The following is an 18,430-nucleotide window of genomic DNA, read 5'->3' on the forward strand; positions in this document are numbered from 1 at the left end:
CAAACAGGAAATGAAATTCAAAAGTTCACAGGACTTTTCCTGTCTACCTGGCCAGTGCATCCGAGTTCAGATCGCTTTCCAGAACGGTCACAGTGGTGCACTGTGGGATACCGCCCAGAGGCCGATACCGTCAATTTGCGGCCACACTAACCCTAATCCAACATGGCAATACCGATTTCAGCGCTACTCCTCTCGTCGGGGAGGAGTACAGAAACCGGTTTAAAGAGCCCTTTATATCGATATAAAGGCTTTGTTATGTGGACGGGTGCAGGGTTAAATTGGTTTAATGCTGCTAAATTCGGTTTAAACACGTAGTGTAGACTAGGCCTCATTCACTGTGTAGCGTCAGTTCACTCAATGTCCAGTTTTCAGGAGCACTCCAAAATAGTAGGATTTACAACTCCTAAAGTTGACCTCAAAATTTAGAAATTAAAAAGTGCAGATGATTGTTTAGGATCACCAGGTCAGTCCAACAAATGTGTACATTATTTTCATAAGCACTGTTCACACAAACTTGGAATTATACAGTTTGGGAAAACAGGAATTATTTTGAATAATATAGTACGTTGCACTAGCTGATTTATTTCATTTTTTCCCCTGCCCAGCCTTAAACGGAAGATTTCTGGTTGTTCACCTATTACTTTAAAGACACCACGATTAAATAACCATACATTTGACAATCACACTGAAGATGACGATGATGAGGACGTCATCATCTTAGAGGAGAGCAGTACTCCAAAGCCTGCAGGAGACTATGATGTTACAATAGTAAAAACTGAGCATATTAACATGGAACAAGGCAGCATGCAAGAGGAGCCTTGTGGTGCAGCTAGTTCAGAAGATAAATATGAGCAGTGGACTGCATCAACCCAAACTGAGATCCCAAGTTTAGTTGTTAAAAAGGAAGAAATAGAAGATAATATAGATACGCAGTTACCCAGATCAACTTTGGAAACAAGCCAAGAAGAAATCATCAATGCTTCTGAGACTTCTTCTGTGGATTTTTGCATCAAATTAAACGAACTAAGAAATCAGCTGCAAGTAGCAAACCAAGAAAAAGAAAATTACCGAAAACAGTGTGAAATGTTAACCAACCAGATGAAAATACTAGAGCAGAAGATACTAGAAATGAATGATAACTATGTGAAAAAGGAAATGTGTCATCAGTCAACTGAGACTATTATATTCCCAGATGATAAACTAGAAAATTTTAAAGAGAAAAGTCCAGAAGAAGTGGCTATTTTATATGAGCAGGCCTTAAAAGAGATGGAAAAGCTAAAGGAACAGTGTAGTACTTTGCTAAACTTAAAAACAGAATGCAGCAAATGTTCTAACAATGAAAATAAAAATGAGGTGGATGAAATTGCTGTGCAACTTGATGATGTCTTCAGACAACTGGACAAATGCAATACTGAGAGAGATCAATATAAAAGTGAGGTATGTTTGTTAATATGGTTTATGGCAAGGTAAAGTGAATATACAGGACCTGTTCTGTTTTTTTTTAAAAGCTAGCTACAAAATTATTCACCAAGGCCTTGATCTTGTAATGAGTTCCATCCACAGAACTCCCTGTGGCATCAGTGGGGCTCCTTATGAGCAAAGAGAACAGCCACATTGAGTACACTGCAGCATCAGGGTCAAAATTTGTGGATGCAATTGCACATACAAATTATCATAATTATCCAGATTCAAATCAGTTAATTGGAAATAAATTAGGATTATTTCATTTAGCTGACATCTCTTATGTATATGCTAGATCTTGATTTGTTGTAAATTGCTAGAGATATGAATACCTTTGTTATTTTTTTAGTATACTGTTGCCTCTGTCAAAAATTCAAGCACGAATATTTTTTTCAAATAGTTCAATTAAAAAAATTAACATAAATCTAGTAAATACATTTATCATGTATTGTGTGTTCAAGTAACACAACTAATAAAAACGGCTAGAAAAGATACCAAGCATTGAATTGGCATAGATTTACTCTAGTTTTTCTTTAGAAGTGATCCCTCCAGAGTAAGCTGGAAACACCCTGATAGACAAATATAGAGAGTTCTCGTTGCTTTTGGGTAGTTCATTATTTGTTTCCGTTACTAAACAGAATAGATACCACTGGAGACTATGTCTGCCATCTTTTAACATCACTTCTCAACTCCTTTTCCCATTTACATGAGGTCGGAGGTGCCTATGATTCTTCACTACTCCTTACAGTCCATGGCACAGGTTCTTAGGTTTTGGAGTTCCAGTCCTTTTCTCTTCAAACTTCTTTTGACAGTCTTTCCATTGTGTCCTCTGTCTTCCATGTCCTTTCTTGCTGTCCTCTTTCTCCCATCCTTTCTTTGCTATCACTGAGAGTCCCAAATTCATCTTCCCCCTAATTTATTCCATGTGCACTCTGTTTACTCTCTGCTTGCCTGCCATTCTCTTCAATATATTATTTTATGTTATCCACTGCCAAATCAGAGCAGGCAGGGACAGACAAATGCAGTGAACACTCTTCCTTTCAGTTTGTGAATTAATTGCAAGTTCCACAGTACTTCTGCCTTTTTCACTGCCATCCATGCTCACTGTGGGGTTCTTTTCAGTTCTCCAGATCTTGGTCCAGAGGCATGAAATATACTTCCCAAACATAGAGATTCTTTCTTCTCTCCAGAAACTTCAGTCAGCAGCTCTTCTGTCACTCTTCCTTACTTGCATAATTGGTCTTTTGTGTTTACCTTCAAACTATGATCTTCAAACACAAATGCCTACTTTGATACCATATTTACCAGTTCTTCTTTGCTGTCAGCCAGAAGGACCAGATGGTCAGCATAGATTACCTTTCTCTAGCTCCACAGTTTGGTACTCCATAATTAGGATGAAGAAAAGTGGACTCAGCACACTGCTTTGTCTGACTCCCACTGCTGCCTCAGAACTCTCTGAAATTCCATGTATTGTTACCACCTTAGCTCTTGACCCTCAAAGTTTCTCTATCATATCCATTTCTGAAGTCTCCGTCCCATCGATTTCAATACCGTAAACAATGCAGAATCAAGTCATATGCTTGATCAGTAAATGCTACATAGCAGTTCTTCTTCGAGTGCTTGCTCATATCCATTGCAGTAGGTGTATGCGCCGCGCGTGCACGTTTGTTGGAAAACTTTTACCCTAGCAACTCCAGCGGGCCGGCAGGTCGCCCCCTAGAGTGGCGCCATTATGGCGGGTGATATATACCCCTGCCGGCCCGCCCGCTCCTCAGTTCCTTCTTACCGCCGTGTCGGTCGTTGGAACTGTGGAGCGCGGCATAGCTTGACCTCCAACATCCCTACTTTTTCTTTTGTCAATCGATTACTATTCTATAGTTAGTCATAAGTTACTTAGCATACTGTAGTTGTAGTTATAGTTTATGATTAGAGTATAGTTGTGTATTATTTATACTTCGTTATCGGGTAGGGGCTCTAGCCCTTATCCCGCACCCGGCGCCGGGCTGATGCCTGTTCGCCGGGATTCAAGGCGTGCTCGACTTGTTAAGAAACCGATGCCACAGTGATCCCCACGACGCTGCCTGAAGTGCCTGGGGAATCACATATCTCAGATAAGTGCCGGCATCTGTTAAATCTTTCCGTCCGCGAACGAAAAGGGAGCGAGACCAGCGCCTCAGGACGCTTCCTTATGGAAAGCGGACTTCACCCCGTCTCCGCACCGAGCGTGGCTCCGGCACGGACCCCCTCCGGCACGCGAAGACGCACCGGCACGGGCTTCTCCGGCACCGGCTCCCGGAAGAGGCCTTCCATGTCCTCAACCCCGGCTAGCGGCCCCGTAAGAGCACCGCTGCCGACGCGGCCGTGCTGGCTGTGCAAGGGGCTTCGTTGACTCCGGGCCCGGCGGGTCCGTCGAGTCCGATCCCTCCCAGCTCCCCGCCAAGATCTGGGGTAGAGCTGATACCTCCGTCCACGCCCGAGACTTTCTCGTCGGCACGGGACCTGATTGCTCTAACTGAGCCTGGGCTGCCCCAACCCCCGGCCGCCGGTGTGCGGGTTGTGCTCTCCAAGGGCAAGCCAACCCCGATGAGGGCACCGTCCCCGGATTCTCCGACCCGGCGCCGCTCAAGATCCCGGCACCGGTCGCGATCCCGGCACCGATCCGAGGGAGGTCTCCCTCGCGACGCCGCTCGCAGTCCCGGCACCGCTCTCCTAGGCGGCACCGGTCGTACTCGCGGCACGGTCATCATCGCGCCGATCCAGATACTCCCGGCACCGCTCCGGCTCCAGCCACCGCTACCGGCACCGCGACTCCAGGAGCCGCTCACGGCACCGCAGGTCCAGATCCCGGTCGACCTCCGGCACCCGGCACCGCGCTGGTCGCAGGTCCCGGTCCCGGCACCGGTACGACTCACGGCACCGATCTCCGGCACCGCGGAGGTCGTCGCCATCAAGGGCGCTGGATTCGCGCTATCCTCCTTCGGCCCCCCATGGCCCTCCCGACAAGGCTCTGTATCCTCCCGGACTGACAGCATCTATTTGGACTCTGAAAGACCTGCCGCTATCTTTCCGGAAGGTCACCAGGAGCAGGGCCCCACAGCACTGGGGCTTCTGGACCCCTGGGCATACCATCAAGCCCAGGGGCCTCAGCACGTTCCCTCACGTGCGCCTGACCCAGAGCGGAGGGCTCCAGAGGCTGCAGCGTCACGGCCCCCACCATCCCCTGAGGAAGGCCGACCGTCCCATTCGCTGGCTGCGGAAATCCCTCAGGAGCCTGAACCGGTACTCCCAGCTGCGGAGGCTACCAGACCCACTTGCCAGGACTCTTCATCTTCCTCCCCTGATGAAGCAGTAGCGGAACGACATCCACGGGTCACCCCCCTGGACCTGAGGGCGCACCAAGACCTCCTCAGGCGAGTGGCGCTGAACATGAACATTCAGGCCGAGGAGGTCTCCGAGATTGAGGACCCTGTGTGCAGTATACTCACGTCTGACGCCCCCACTCGTGTTGCCCTGCCCTTTATAAAAACGATACAGAGCAACGCCAACACCATCTGGCAGTCACCGGCCTCCGTTCCCCCCACCGCCCGAGGGGTAGAACGTAAATACATGGTCCCATCTAAGACTACGACTACCTATATGTCCACCCGCGCCCATGCTCCCTCGTCGTTCAATCTGTGAACGAGAGGGAACGTCATGGGCAAGAAGCGCCAGCCCCCAAGTCCAAGGAGGCAAGAAGGATGGACCTACTGGGCCGCAAGGTCTATTCTGCGGGAGCATTGCAGCTGCGAGTTTCTAACCAGCAAGCTCTACTCAGCCGCTACTCCTTTAACACCTGGACAGCGGCTGATAAATTCAAAGAGCTCCTCCCGCAAGACGCTCGTCAGGAGTTCGTCACCCTTCTGGACGAAGGAAAGAAAGTTGCACGCACTCCTTGCAGGCGGCACTGGACGCGGCCGACTCTGCCGCCAGAACTCTGGCCTCCGGGGTCACGATGCGTCGTATCTCCTGGCTGCAGGTCTCTGGCCTTCCTCCGGAACTCCAACATACCATCCAGGATCTTCCGTTTGAGGGCCAGGGCCTGTTCTCTGATAAGACCGACCCGCGGCTGCAAAGCCTGAAAGATAACAGGGTCATTATGCGGGCTCTTGGAATGCATACGCCCGTGACACAGCGTAGACCCTTCCGCCCGCAACAACAACAACATCGTAGGCCTTTCCCCCGGCCAGACAGAGACAAGACTCTTCAGGCGCCGCAATAAAATGGCAGGCGCAGACAGTCGGGTAACCAAGGGGGTCAGGGCCAAGGGCCTACCAAGCCTTCTTCCGGCTCGAAGCCCTCATTTTGAAGATACGCCCGAGGGCGAGATGTACCAGTTTCCTCCGTGAACCCTCTCCACCCTTCTCCGACCGCCTCTCCTACTTCCTCCCGCGTGGCGCCGGCTCACTTCAGACCGTTGGGTCCTCCGCACGCTGCGGTTTGGATACCACCTGCAGTTTGCCTCGTACCCGCCTTCCCCCGCCCCCTCCCTCGTCCCTCTTCAGGGACCCCTCTCACGAGCAGATCCTCCTCCAGGAGGTGCAAACGCTCCTCGACAAAGGTGCCATTCAGGAGGTTCCGCAAAACGAGAAGGGCAGAGGGTTCTACTCCCGCTACTTCTTGATTCCCAAGGCCAAGGGAGGTCTGCGACCCATCCTCGACCTCCGCGGACTCAACAAATATTTACTGAAGTTGAAATTCCGCATGGTTTCCTTGGGGACCATTATCCCATCCCTGGATCCTGGAGACTGGTACGCCGCCCCTCGACATGCAAGACGCCTATTTTCATGTCGCCATTTTCCCCCCCATCGGAGATTCTTCGCGCTTTCTCATAGGCAGCCGTCATTATCAGTTCACGGTCCTCCCGTTCGGCCTCTCGTCGGCCCCGAGAGTGTTCACGAAGTGCATGGCCGTAGTCGTCGCCTTCCTTCGTCGCAGCCGGGTGCATATATTTCCCTACCTCGACGACTGGCTTATCCGAGGGCCGTCAGCAAGCAGGTGCTCTCCACGTCCGCATGATCAGCCGCCTTTTCGCGAACCTAGCCTGATGCTAAACGTGGAGAAGTCCATTCTGTCCCCTACCCAGAGGATAGAATTTATCGGCGCCGTCCTGGACTCTACCACGGCCACGGCACTCTTCCCTTGTCCCGATTCCAGGCTTTGACGGACATCATCCGGAGGTTACAGGCAGCACCTCTAACTTCTACTCGCACCTGCCTGACACTCTTGGGCCACATGGCGGCCTGCACTTTCGTGACGGAGCACGCCAGGCTACGGCTCAGACCTCTGCAGTCGTGGCTCATCCTCAGCTACGCCTAGCCAGGCGACCGTTGGATACCGTCGTCACAGTCCCACAGGACGTACTCTTCTCCCTCCAATGGTGGCTGGAGGAGTCCGTCGTCTGTGCGGGGCGCCCATTCCATCCTCCACAGCCCTCGATGTCCCTCACTACGGACGCATCGGACTTGGGATGGGGAGCTCACCTTGGGCCGTTGAGGACGCAGGGTCGCTGGTCTCCTCCCGATCTGCTTCTCCATATCAACGTCCGAGAATTGAGAGCGGTCCGCCTTGCTTGTCAAGCCTTCCATCGGCAGATCCGAGGCCGCTGTGTCTCAGTTTTTTATAGACAACACCACAGCGGTGTACTATGTCAACAAGCAGGGCGGGACGAGATCTCCTCTTCTCTGTCGGGAGGCCATAATGTTGTGGGACTTTTGCATAGCCCACTCAGTCCACCTAGTCGCTTCCTTTCTCCCCGGGGCGCGCAATACCCTGGCGACCATCTCAGTCGGTTTCAGCTCCCACGAATGGTCCCTTCGCCCAGACGTTGCCCTTACACTTTTCCGCAGGTGGGGGCATCCCCACATGGACCTTTTTGCATCTCGCACGAACAGGAAGTGTCCGATGTTCTGCTCCTTCCAAGGCCGCGAGCGGGGCTCGGTAGCGGATGCCTTCCTGATTCCGTGGGGAATGCACCTCTTTTATGCCTTCCCTCCGTTCCCATTGATCCTCAAGGTCCTTCTGAAGGCGCGCAGGGACAGGGCCCGCTTGATTCTCATTGCTCCGGCATGGCCACGTCAGCATTGGTACTCTCTGCTCCTGGACCTGTCGGTAGTGGACCCTGTTCCCCTGCCTCTTCACCTGGACCTGATCACGCAGGACCACGGCCGGCTTTGTCACCCGGACCTTCAGTCCCTTCACCTCTCGGCGTGGCTCCTGCGTGGCTAACTGGGTCCGAATTGCACTGCTCTCCCCAGTGAGGCAAGTACTTCTAGGAAGTCGAAAGCCATCTACGAGGACGACGTACATAGCCAAGTGGAAGCGTTTCACGTGCTGGTGTGCGGAAAAGCGCTTCCACCCTGCCGATGTTTCCATCCCGATCGTCTTGGACTACCTGTGGTCGCTCAAACAACAAGGCCTGGCTATAGCCTCTCTCCGGGTTCACTTGGCGGCCATCTCCACTTTCCACCAAGGGAGCGACGGCCATTCCGTCTTTTCACACCCACTGGTGACTAGATTCCTCAAAGGGCTGGAGCGCCTTTACCCCCAAGTCCGTCATCCAGCCCCTCCTGGGATCTCAACGTAGTGTTGTCTCGTCTTATGTCCCCCCGTTTGAACCGCTGGCTACATGTTCCCTCCTCTATTTGTCCTGGAAAACGGCATTCCTGGTGGCCGTCACATCCGCTAGGCGCGTATCAGAGCTGCGCGCACTCGTCGTGGACCCTCCGTACACGGTGTTCCATCGAGACAAGGTGCAACTGAGGCCACACCCTGCATTCCTCCCCAAGGTTGTCTCGGCCTTCCACGTTAACCAGGACATATTCCTTCCCGTATTCTTTCCCAAACCTCATTCATCTCGTAGGGAACAACAATTACACTGCCTAGACGTGCGCAGGGCGCTCGCCTTTTATATAGAAAGAACCAAGCCGTTCCGCAAGTCCACTCAGCTCTTTGTCGCAATAGCTGAGCGGCTCAAGGGGTTGCCAGTCTCCTCACAGAGGATCTCCTCGTGGGTGACGTCCTGCATAAGAACATGTTACGACCTGGCCCATCTCCCTTCGGGGCGTGTAACTGCGCACTCTACTAGAGCCCAGGCATCGTCAATGGCGTTCCTCGCACGAGTTCCCGTCCAGGAAATCTGCAGGGCAGCGACCTGGTCCTCCGTGCACACGTTTCGCTACCCATTATGCCCTGGTCCAGCAGTCCAGGGATGATGCGGCCTTCGCTCTGCTGTGTTGCGCACTGTGACCTCTCTCACTCCGACCCCACCGCCTAGGTAAGGCTTGGGAATCACCTACTGGAATGGATATGAGCAAGCACTCGAAGAAGAAAACACGGTTACTTCACCTTGTAACTCTTGTTCTTCGAGATGTGTTGCTCATATCCATTCCACACCCGCCCTCCTTCCCCACTGTCGGAGTAGCCGGCAAGAAGGAACTGAGGAGCGGGCGGCCGGCAGGGGTATATATCACCCGCCATAGTGGCGCCACTCTAGGGGGCGACCTGCCGGCCCGCTGGAGTTGCTAGGGTAAAAGTTTTCCGACGAACGTGCACGCACAGCGTGTACACCTACTGGAATGGATATGAGCAACACATCTCGAAGAACAAGAGTTACAAGGTGAGTAACCGTGTTTTACACCTTCCATTTATAATTCTTTCAAATTTCTGTCTTGTAAATATGTCTGTAGTATTCCTTCCTTTCTCCTATATTTTCCTCAACCTTGCACCAAAACTTTACCTCCAAAACTTTTTCAAGGACTTTGAGTCTGATTTAACAGAGTGATGCCCAATAAGTATTTGGATTATTTGCATCACCCGTGCTCTCCCAGAGAGGCATAATCTATCCCATTTTCCAGTTAAATAGGATCCCAGCAAACATAGTAATGTATGAAGATATGATCAAAGCAGATACTCGCAACGGTTATCTCATCTTCACTTGCTGCCTCACTTTTCTTCATCTTATTCAGAGCTTTTACCTCCTCTACAGAGAGCAATACCTCTTTGAGGCTTTTCCATAATTGCTGGAGGTGCTTGCAGTTGCAATTCTCTTCTTGTTTAACAGCCTTTGGAAATATTTTTTCCATATCTCTACCACACTTTTAGGGTTAGTCATCACACAGTTCCCATCCTTCATGCAGAAAGCTCTATCTTGTGTTTCATTTGTTCATCTTTTTTGCCAACCTGTCTGACAAAGTGGGTATTCACCCACAAAAGCTTATGCTCCAATACATCTGTTAGTCTATAAGGTACCACAGGACTCTTAGTCTGGATCTGTAAAAAGCAACAAAACAGGGCTACCCCTCTGATACTTTCTTGACATCATCTTCCTCCAGCTTTCTGTATAATTCCTCTTCAGCTTCCATTCTCACCTTAGCAACTGCTTTTTTGCATGTTGTGTGCTTTTTATTATTCTCATCCCAACCTGCTTTCTCAGACTCTTAAATTCTTTGTTTTTAATTACTTGCTATCCAAAAGTACCCTATCTTACCACTCGTTCTGCCACATTACCTTCATGCCTTAATGAAATGGGCAGGGATGGTGTCTGTAGCTTCTGTTTGCCAGAAGCTGGGAATGGACAACGGGATGGATCACTTGATGATTACCTGTTCTATTCATTTCCACTGGGGCACCTGGATTTGGCCACTGTCTGAGGGCAGGATACTGGGCTAAATGGACCTTTGCTCTGACTCAGTATGGCTGTTCTTATGTTCTTAAACTTTCTTAAGTCTCCCTCCACTCACTTCACTGTCTTTGGCAATGCATGAAAACCTTCCTTTACTGTTTAGCAAACTTGCTTTCTGCCCCCTTCCATAACTAACTACTAGTGCAATTTCTTCCTCAATTTCATTCTTTCCTGTGTTCTCAGGTTATATATTTTAGCTATTCATACTTGTTATACTGAGTGAATATGTGGCAGAACAACCTTTGTCCTTCATCATTTTCGTATGTTCTCTTACCAAAATATAGTTTACCTGGGCTTTGCTTTTTCCGCTGTAATATGTCCTCATATGGGATTCTTTTTTAAAAAACAAAACAGTATTCACCACTGAACTCCCATTACACACCACTTAACCTAGTTCTCTCCTTCTCAATTATTTTACCAAAGCCAAATTTACACCCACTACTTCTGTTGGGCTCCCTTCACCAACATGATTGCTGGTTGCTAACAAGGTGTCACTTTCAACCATAACCACCAACTTTCCAGCTCATTTCTAAAGTTCTTCCTCTCTTCCATAGGTCTGCCTGATTTGTGGAGCAAACTTTGACATCAGACAACCCTATTCTCTATCATCAACCGTACTATCATCAATCATTTCCCTCTTCTTTCTACACTCATGACATCAGTGATCTGAGCTCATCATAGCTACCCCATTCATTTTCTTTTTTTCTCCAAACCAAAAAAGCTTTAAATCCATCTTTCAAAATTATACTTCTGCCTCTACACCATATAGTTGCCTGCAGATATTGTATATGGATTTTCTTTCTAGCCATTGCCTCTACCAGCTCTCCTGACTTACCCCTATGTGAACCTACATTCCAAAGTTGCTGTTCTCACGACTTGGCCAATTTGTCGCTGTTGCCTGGAAAAGAGTGTCGGTTACATGTTTTGAATACTTGCATTCAAAGAACACACCAAGAGCCTAGGAGCTAAGTAACTCACTCATGGCTGACCCTGCTGTGGTTTTAATTTGGAGTTGACCTTTTCCTAGATCAGCTGCCATCCAAAGCATCTGACACCCAAGCTGGCATCGTTGTGAGGAGTAAAATTTCCATTTTGGAGAGAAACCATTAATATTTTTAAAAAACTATTCTAAACAAAATTGCTATATGTACATGTGTCATGGAAATTGATCAGTTTTCTAATTTGTCTCCCATCTTTTTCAAAATATTTTTTAGAGGAGAGTATCTATACTCTGCCATTTTTTGCTCACCAAGAAAATGACAGTTTCTAAAATTAGTTAACAGGGGTTTTTTTGGAATTCACACAGGATGGATAAATTAGTTTTTAAAAGATCAATTCTTTAAATGTTGGTAGTTATTTCCCTATCTTATAGTATTAAATTGCTAATGTGGATGTTTTGTATGTTTCTTTAGCTTTCTAATTGTTCATAGAATTTCAGATTTTATAGATTGCGCCCTTCTAAGTTTCAGATTTAAAATGCTCATCTATGCTCAAAAAGTCAAGAGCCTCATTAATAGCCTTAATCTGAAAACACACAGATACAGAATTGATAAGTAAATTGCCCATGCTGTGTTTGTACTCAACTCCACTTTTTGATATATTGAACTTCCACAAGTCAAGAAAGCTGAACTGCTTTGGCCAGTCTATACTCAACCATCAGGGTTTGCAGTGTGAAATCAATGGAACTTATGCTCCTAAATAAGTTAAGTGCTTTTGAAAATCCAGCTGTTAGGTGCCTAAATTAGTTTTAAGTGCCTAACTTTAGGCTTCTGTTTTTGAAAATTTTGGCGCATGTAAAGTATGTTCACTAATGTATTGAAAGTCTTAACGTCTGATAATATTGAAGCAATTTGTTTTGAATGGAAAGATTTTATGGCACTGAGACTTTTTAATAACTACAATTTTAACCTCTGATACCACAAAAACTTGTGTACACTCATGTTGGTTTCAAGCAGATGAGCAGTCACATTGAAGAAAATCTGATATTAATGTGAGCAGAATTGCATACCTGCTTAAGTGTTTGCAGGATCATGGTTTTAATTTTCAATATTTTGTTTTCCTTTAGCAATTTTGTAAAATACAGCTGATACCCAACCATAAGTGATGTTTTTAGAAAGCATGATTTAGTTTATTAATTTTAATTCATTGCAGTAAAACACATTTTCAGATTAGTTTTTTAAAGCATCAGTAAACTTTTAAAAATCAAGTGATTTGATCATTAGTTAAGCCAATGATTTAAATCACCTTATTTTTAAATTACTCCACCTTGACTTCAGAAGTATAAAATTAACTTACTTTGATTTACCTGTCTCAGATTGAACTGCTGGAAATGGAAAAAACTCAAATTGGTTTTCAGTGCGAAGAGCTTAAAAGAGAAGTTGCACAGTTAAAAGCTACAATTCCTCAAGTGGTAGCATGTGCAAATGATTCTACAGCCAGTAACATTGAAGATCCTGTCAGTTATTCTGATGAAGAAAGGTATCGCTTTTTTTTCTTTTAGACCAGAAATTTGCCTGGAATAGCCTATCAGGCTTGTACCTTAAAACCCTGTCAAAGTTCATGATTCATTCTGTAATCTTTTGTGACTTTCTGAATCTTCACTGCCCCTTTCTTTCCCTGCTAATGTTCACAATTTATCTTCCAAAAAATATTTCAGATTAGTTTATGTATAATATGGTCCAGATTGCAAATGTTAAAAGAATCTAAATGTGTAGTTTGTCTTAAAACCCTAAAAAAATAAAATAAGGTTTCTCTTTAGTCAGGTAGAACAATGGCTTTTTATTGGTGTTAACAGCTTGCTTACTTACCACTATACAACGCACAGAAGATGTTGTCCATTTTCTGAGGCATTTTTCCTCCAAATGTATATTAGCACAGATCTAGACTACAAAATTAAGTCAACGTGTTATGTTGACCTACAGCCAGCGCACTAATTAAATCAGCTGTTCATGTCAACACGACCCTCCTTGTGCCAATGGTTTGCGTCCTCACCAGGAGCGCCTGCATTGACTTAAGTGGGGGCATTGCAGGAGCTGACAGGCAGAGCCCCACCACTGCAAGCTTGACAGTTGGTGCAGGGCTGACTGTGGGAACCCTCTGCCCTAGGGCTGTATGTTTCGGTGGGGCAGGGGTGACGGGGCTGGCACTGAAGCCGGCCAGTCAGTGGGGCTGGCGCTGATGGCACTGGCTGGCCCCACATGAAGGGGATTATGGTAGGCTGCCTGCCCTATACGGAGGTGATGGGGCAGGACTGATGCCACCAGCATGCCCCACGTGGAGGTGACTGGGGAGGCTGGCCATGCTGAGGCTAATGGTAGTCAGCTAGTGGTTGGCCTGTGCAAGAGGGGCAGTGCTGGGGCTGTTGGCATGAGCTGGCTCGTTCTGCCACTTGAGGGAGCGGCTGGGGCTGCTGGCACCCGCTGGTGGCCAGTGCCATCAGCCTCACCACTCCTGCATGGGGCCGGTGCCATCAGCCTCAGTCCTGCTGCCCCTAGTTGGGGCTGGGGCGGCTGGCCCCATGTGGGGGCAGCAAAGCTGGGGCTGATGGCGCTGGCTGGCTCCATGCAAGGGCAACAGGGTTCAGGCTGTCAAAAGAAGCAACGTGATGTAAGCAACTTAACTACTACATCGACCTAAGCGCACTCTTTTGCACACGGAGTTGAAGTTATTAGGTCAGTGTAGTGGATGAGTTACTGTAGTATAGATGCGTAACAAAATTAGGTCAACGTAAGCTTCCTTATGTTGACCTAACTCTGTAGTGTAGACTAGGCCTTAAATGTTCTTTATGGATTACTGACACCCTTCCTCAAATGTTACTGCAAATTGTAATAATAGATTGAGTTACTATTCCATACAAGTCTGTTCAGAGTTGTCACTGCTAGCCAGATCTCTAATGTTAGGTTTGAGCTGTAGCTGCATCAGTTGTGATCGTTCCTCTGTCTGCCAGCATTTTCTTTGCTGTTGGCCTCCAACTTTGTCTTGTACTCCCTGGAAGGATTTGCAGATTATTTGAATTCGTTGCACTAGTGGCCACCCACAAATCAGCATCCATTTTGCTGATAAGTCCCAGCCTAACCTGGAAGGAAATGCAGGCAGAAGGAAGAAAGATAAAAAGGATGGTTGAGTTGGAAGTAACTTGGAGCAGCAAAGAGGCATGGGGTGAGAAAATGAACACAGGAAAGCAAGAATAAGAGAAGGAACACACAAAATAAACAGAAGAAGGAAAGGAAAGAGGCTGAAGCAGAAAAAACCTGTAGAGTGTAACAGAGAAATATAGCTAAAACATAGCTTTACGTACCTATTGTAGCTTTATTTTTAAGGTAGTTCTTGGACAAATTAATTTCTCTTTCCAGCTGGTTACTTCCCCTCCTCCTTTTGTCCGTCTCTAGAGGTGGCTTTCAGTGTGTGCCTCACACTTGGGCCAGATATGCCGCGCCCTATCATGTTTCTGCGTGTACTTCCAGTTTTTAATACTTTGGAATTGTTTAGAGAAAGCAAAATGGAGATTGAAGTAAGATATCTGGGTCAGTATTTGGGTTTGTGCTACCCAAACAAACACAATCCCTTTCATTTTGCTTCAAAAGAGCCCCTGTTTTGTGGCGAGGCGGATGAAACCAAGTTCTGCCCTTAGTGTTTGTTTAAAACGGAATGAGCATGTGATCTCCAGCACAGAAACTGTGGTGCTCAAACCTTGGAAAAACTGGTCCAGCTAGATCCTTGCCTTAAGTTACTTCATAGATTACTTTAAATTAAATTTCATCATATCTTATGTTGGCTGATATTTTTCTTTGTAAAACTCAGATTTGCAGAACCTTCTCTTTTCAATAAGGCAGTCACATTGTTTATATAAAGTTCAATATAAAATGTTATGGAGTGTAATTTCAGAATTTATCTGCACTCTATATATAAAATCTTCCTTAATATGATCAACATTATCTCCTTACAGCCTGAAACTGCGATCCCTACGAGTTAACGTTGGACAGCTACTGGCCATAATTATGCCTGATTTAGATTTGCAGCAAGTTAATTATGATGTTGATATAGTTGATGAAATTTTAGGACAAGTTGTGGAACAAATGCATGAAATCACCACTACTTAATATCCTTTACTGAAGACATTAAGACACTTGCTGAATCTTCCACTATGTTGTATGGTTTCCAAATTGTAAAGACTGGTTTTGTTTTTGTTTGAGTAATTTAGATATAAATCCAGTGTAAAATACATATACTGTGTGCACTCAGGTGTCACAAATACTGTGGGTACTTTTCACATACCTTTAACTTTCTCCTTAAAGGAACAGTCAACGTTGACAGGCCGTGGATGTACCTAACTTATTAAGAATTTTGTTTTAAAAATAAATGTAATTAAACTTGCAAATATTTTCTATTACTTTGGAATCTTAAGCAGTTTTTACTGAGCTTTTCATTTTGCTTTTAACTTTTGTATTCTCAGTGATCCTTAAATGTATTTGTTCCCCCAAAACTAAACTTACCCTCTCTGATCCCCCTCCAAAAACAAACCACAAAAGCATTGTTGTAAATATCAGTATTCTGCTTGTAAACAATAATGGAACAGGCAAGTTTTGTGCATTTGCCTTTACTTACGATCAAATATAGTTGGTACATGAAATGTTTGGGCTATGGTCCCTGGTAGCAATTTGGGTTGTTTTTGTACAAGGGTTTGATCCTGACAAGTGTTAATACCTGCAGTTCCCACCAAAGCCAGTGGGAATTGCAGATGCTCATACCACTCAGGGTATGGCTACATTCACACTTTACAGCGCTGCAACTTTCGTGCTCAGGGGTGTGAAAAAACACCCCCGAGCGCTGCAAGATACAGCGCTGTAAAGCGTCAGTGTAATCAGGGCGGCAGTGCTGGGAGCACGGCGCCCAGTGCTGCACGCTACACCTGTAAAGGATGTGGTTTACATGCAGCGCTGGGAGAGCTCTCTCCCAGCGCTGCGGCTCCGACCACACCCACACTTCAAAGCGCTGCCGTAGCAGCGCTTTGAAATTCCAAGTGTAGCCATACCCTCAGATGCATACTGCTGTGGTACTAACCACAAGTAGGCATAGTTTTGTTATGTGCTGTGTAAGCTTATTCATGTATCTCAATACTGACCTGAAATGCTACCATTTTAATACTATCTCCTTGAGTGAAGACTGCGAATCACGTTAAATTGAATAGTGGTTTTGTGATGTTGGCAAATACGTAATAGGGACAAGATGTCCTAAAATAAAAAACCTCAGAACATTGAATTGTTGCAATATTGATTACTGACTCTGGCATAGAAACCCCCCTTTGTTAGCTTTGTTGAAATGACACCACTGTAATCAATGTCTCCTAATTTAGCTTCCCATGAAAATACCTATAATGCAGCATGCTGTATGATTACAATGGGCTACTCAGTTTTAGAGAAATTATGTAATTAAAAGGGCATTTAAGTTAGATACTTTTAAAAGCAAATTACCTTATTTATGGTGGTAATGACCAATGAGTTTATTAAAGCTGAAAACTTAAATCTAATTTGCTTTCACTGTTTTTGCTGTTTTAAATTTTGCACATTTTTTTATGGACAAAAAATGGGCTAGTCCTTTTGTTTCTAGTCTCTTTTCCTGGTTCTTATGCACTAGCACAGTGCTGCAATATCTGCAAAACAGGTGAATGTTTAAATTTAAGTGCTGAGGACAAATATGGGGATAGTGATGCTCCTTCAAACCATCTTTTTTTCCCCAGCCAAGAGGTGTCCTTCTCATTTGACTAATGAGAAACAAAAATTGTTTCTCTTAAAACCTTTAAAGCAATCATGAAAACATCCCTTTAATTTTAAACATATTAATGTGAAACATCTGTTTCTACAAAACCTATGTTTTTTGGCTTAAGCAACCTTACTATCCTGTTTAAATTAGGTTGCGTTCCCTTAGTTGTACTATGCTAGTCTGTTTAGCGTAAGAGTATCTTGAATACCTGATCTAGTATTATGCTAGTAGGGATAAAGAAATACTATTGTGCTTTTAATGGCTAAATTTACTGTTTTTAATTTTGAACAGGTAGCTGAAATATGGCTTAGGTATATGAACATTATTTTTTGATAAACTGGTGTGCAATTTTTCATTTTGTCATTATTTATTTTCTCAGTGTTTTGTCCAGATACTTCTGTAGTTGAATTTATTATAGATGACTGGTAAAATGTCTATATTAAAAATTTATACTGTACATTTAAATTTTGAGGAACAGCGGGTAAATGGAAGTAAGTTTACTTGTTAAAGTACATAGATGTATTTTTTTGTAAAAACAAAAACACACATTCTGGTTTTCTGTCAGATCAAAACTTTTAACTGGTCAATAAAAAATTAATTTTGTTTTAAATAATATGCACACTAGCTCTCTCTGGCTTTATTTTAACATTCATCGTTAAGAGGAATCTGGCCTCCACTTTACCATGCAGCCTTTCAGAAGAATGTCAGATTGCTTGCTTCTGTAATCTGCACTAATAGTGTAGTTCTGTCACTCCCTTTAGCGGTTAGACCACAAATAGATGTTTGACTTTACTTCCATGCTAAGAGACCTGATTCTTTAACTCAAGTGCTGGAGGTTAGTGTGTTCATGTTCTAAAGTCCCAGTTTCAGTGCCAGATTTCCTAAACAAAGGTTGTTGGTACTGTCACAGTTCAGAGCAACTGCATCTGCTCCGACACTGTGGTCCAGCAAGGGCACCTATTCTAAGCTCCCAGCTGTCAGATCTCTCTCCCTCCTAATCCAAGTTATTTCCAGGCAGCACAGTTCCGTGCCTATACTGTGAACTCCCCAGTAGTCAGACTGCCCAAGCAGGCCTGTTTTACTTTTCTTGTCAGGGACCGTAAACAGTGCCACAATTTAAATTACCACACAGCTCTTTCTAAGCAAGCACATTTATTCTTAATAAAAATGTACACATACACTAAATTTACTAGAGATCACACCCCATCTTCCACAAGGGCTCTAGTCTGCCAGTGCTTTAACACTTCCCTGAGGATTGGGGTCCTCCGCTTGCTGGATTAGAAGGAAAGCGCTCCATTAGTTTTAAATCTTTAAACAAAATTCCTTCTTTTTTGGTCCCAGGATAGTTCAGTTTGAACAAGTATATGCAAGACTCCAGTCAGTGCTAGCTCTCTGGAAGTGTTACAATTGGAGTGAATTTGCCTAATTCCACTCAGCCTAGTTCCTGGAAGACTGTGGTCTCCCTCCCCACATGGAATTGCATACAATCCA

At 45.6% G+C, this 18,430-nt stretch overlaps 1 protein-coding gene across 1 annotated transcript in view; it reads left to right on the top strand.

Annotated features, from left to right (window-relative positions):
* Positions 1 to 15,569, top strand: part of MORC3 (MORC family CW-type zinc finger 3) — a 53,553-nt gene extending 37,984 nt beyond the window's left edge. The window contains exons 15-17 of the mRNA XM_032789824.2: positions 606 to 1,437; positions 12,495 to 12,658; positions 15,126 to 15,569. Coding sequence (XP_032645715.1) covers positions 606 to 1,437; positions 12,495 to 12,658; positions 15,126 to 15,279 — 1,150 coding nt within the window. The 3' untranslated portion in view covers positions 15,280 to 15,569. The remainder of the gene's footprint in view (positions 1 to 605; positions 1,438 to 12,494; positions 12,659 to 15,125) is intronic.
* The last annotated feature ends 2,861 nt before the right edge of the window (positions 15,570 to 18,430 follow it).

This window comes from Chelonoidis abingdonii, chromosome 1 (assembly GCF_003597395.2).
Source record: "Chelonoidis abingdonii isolate Lonesome George chromosome 1, CheloAbing_2.0, whole genome shotgun sequence".
NCBI classification, from domain to species: domain Eukaryota; kingdom Metazoa; phylum Chordata; order Testudines; family Testudinidae; genus Chelonoidis; species Chelonoidis abingdonii.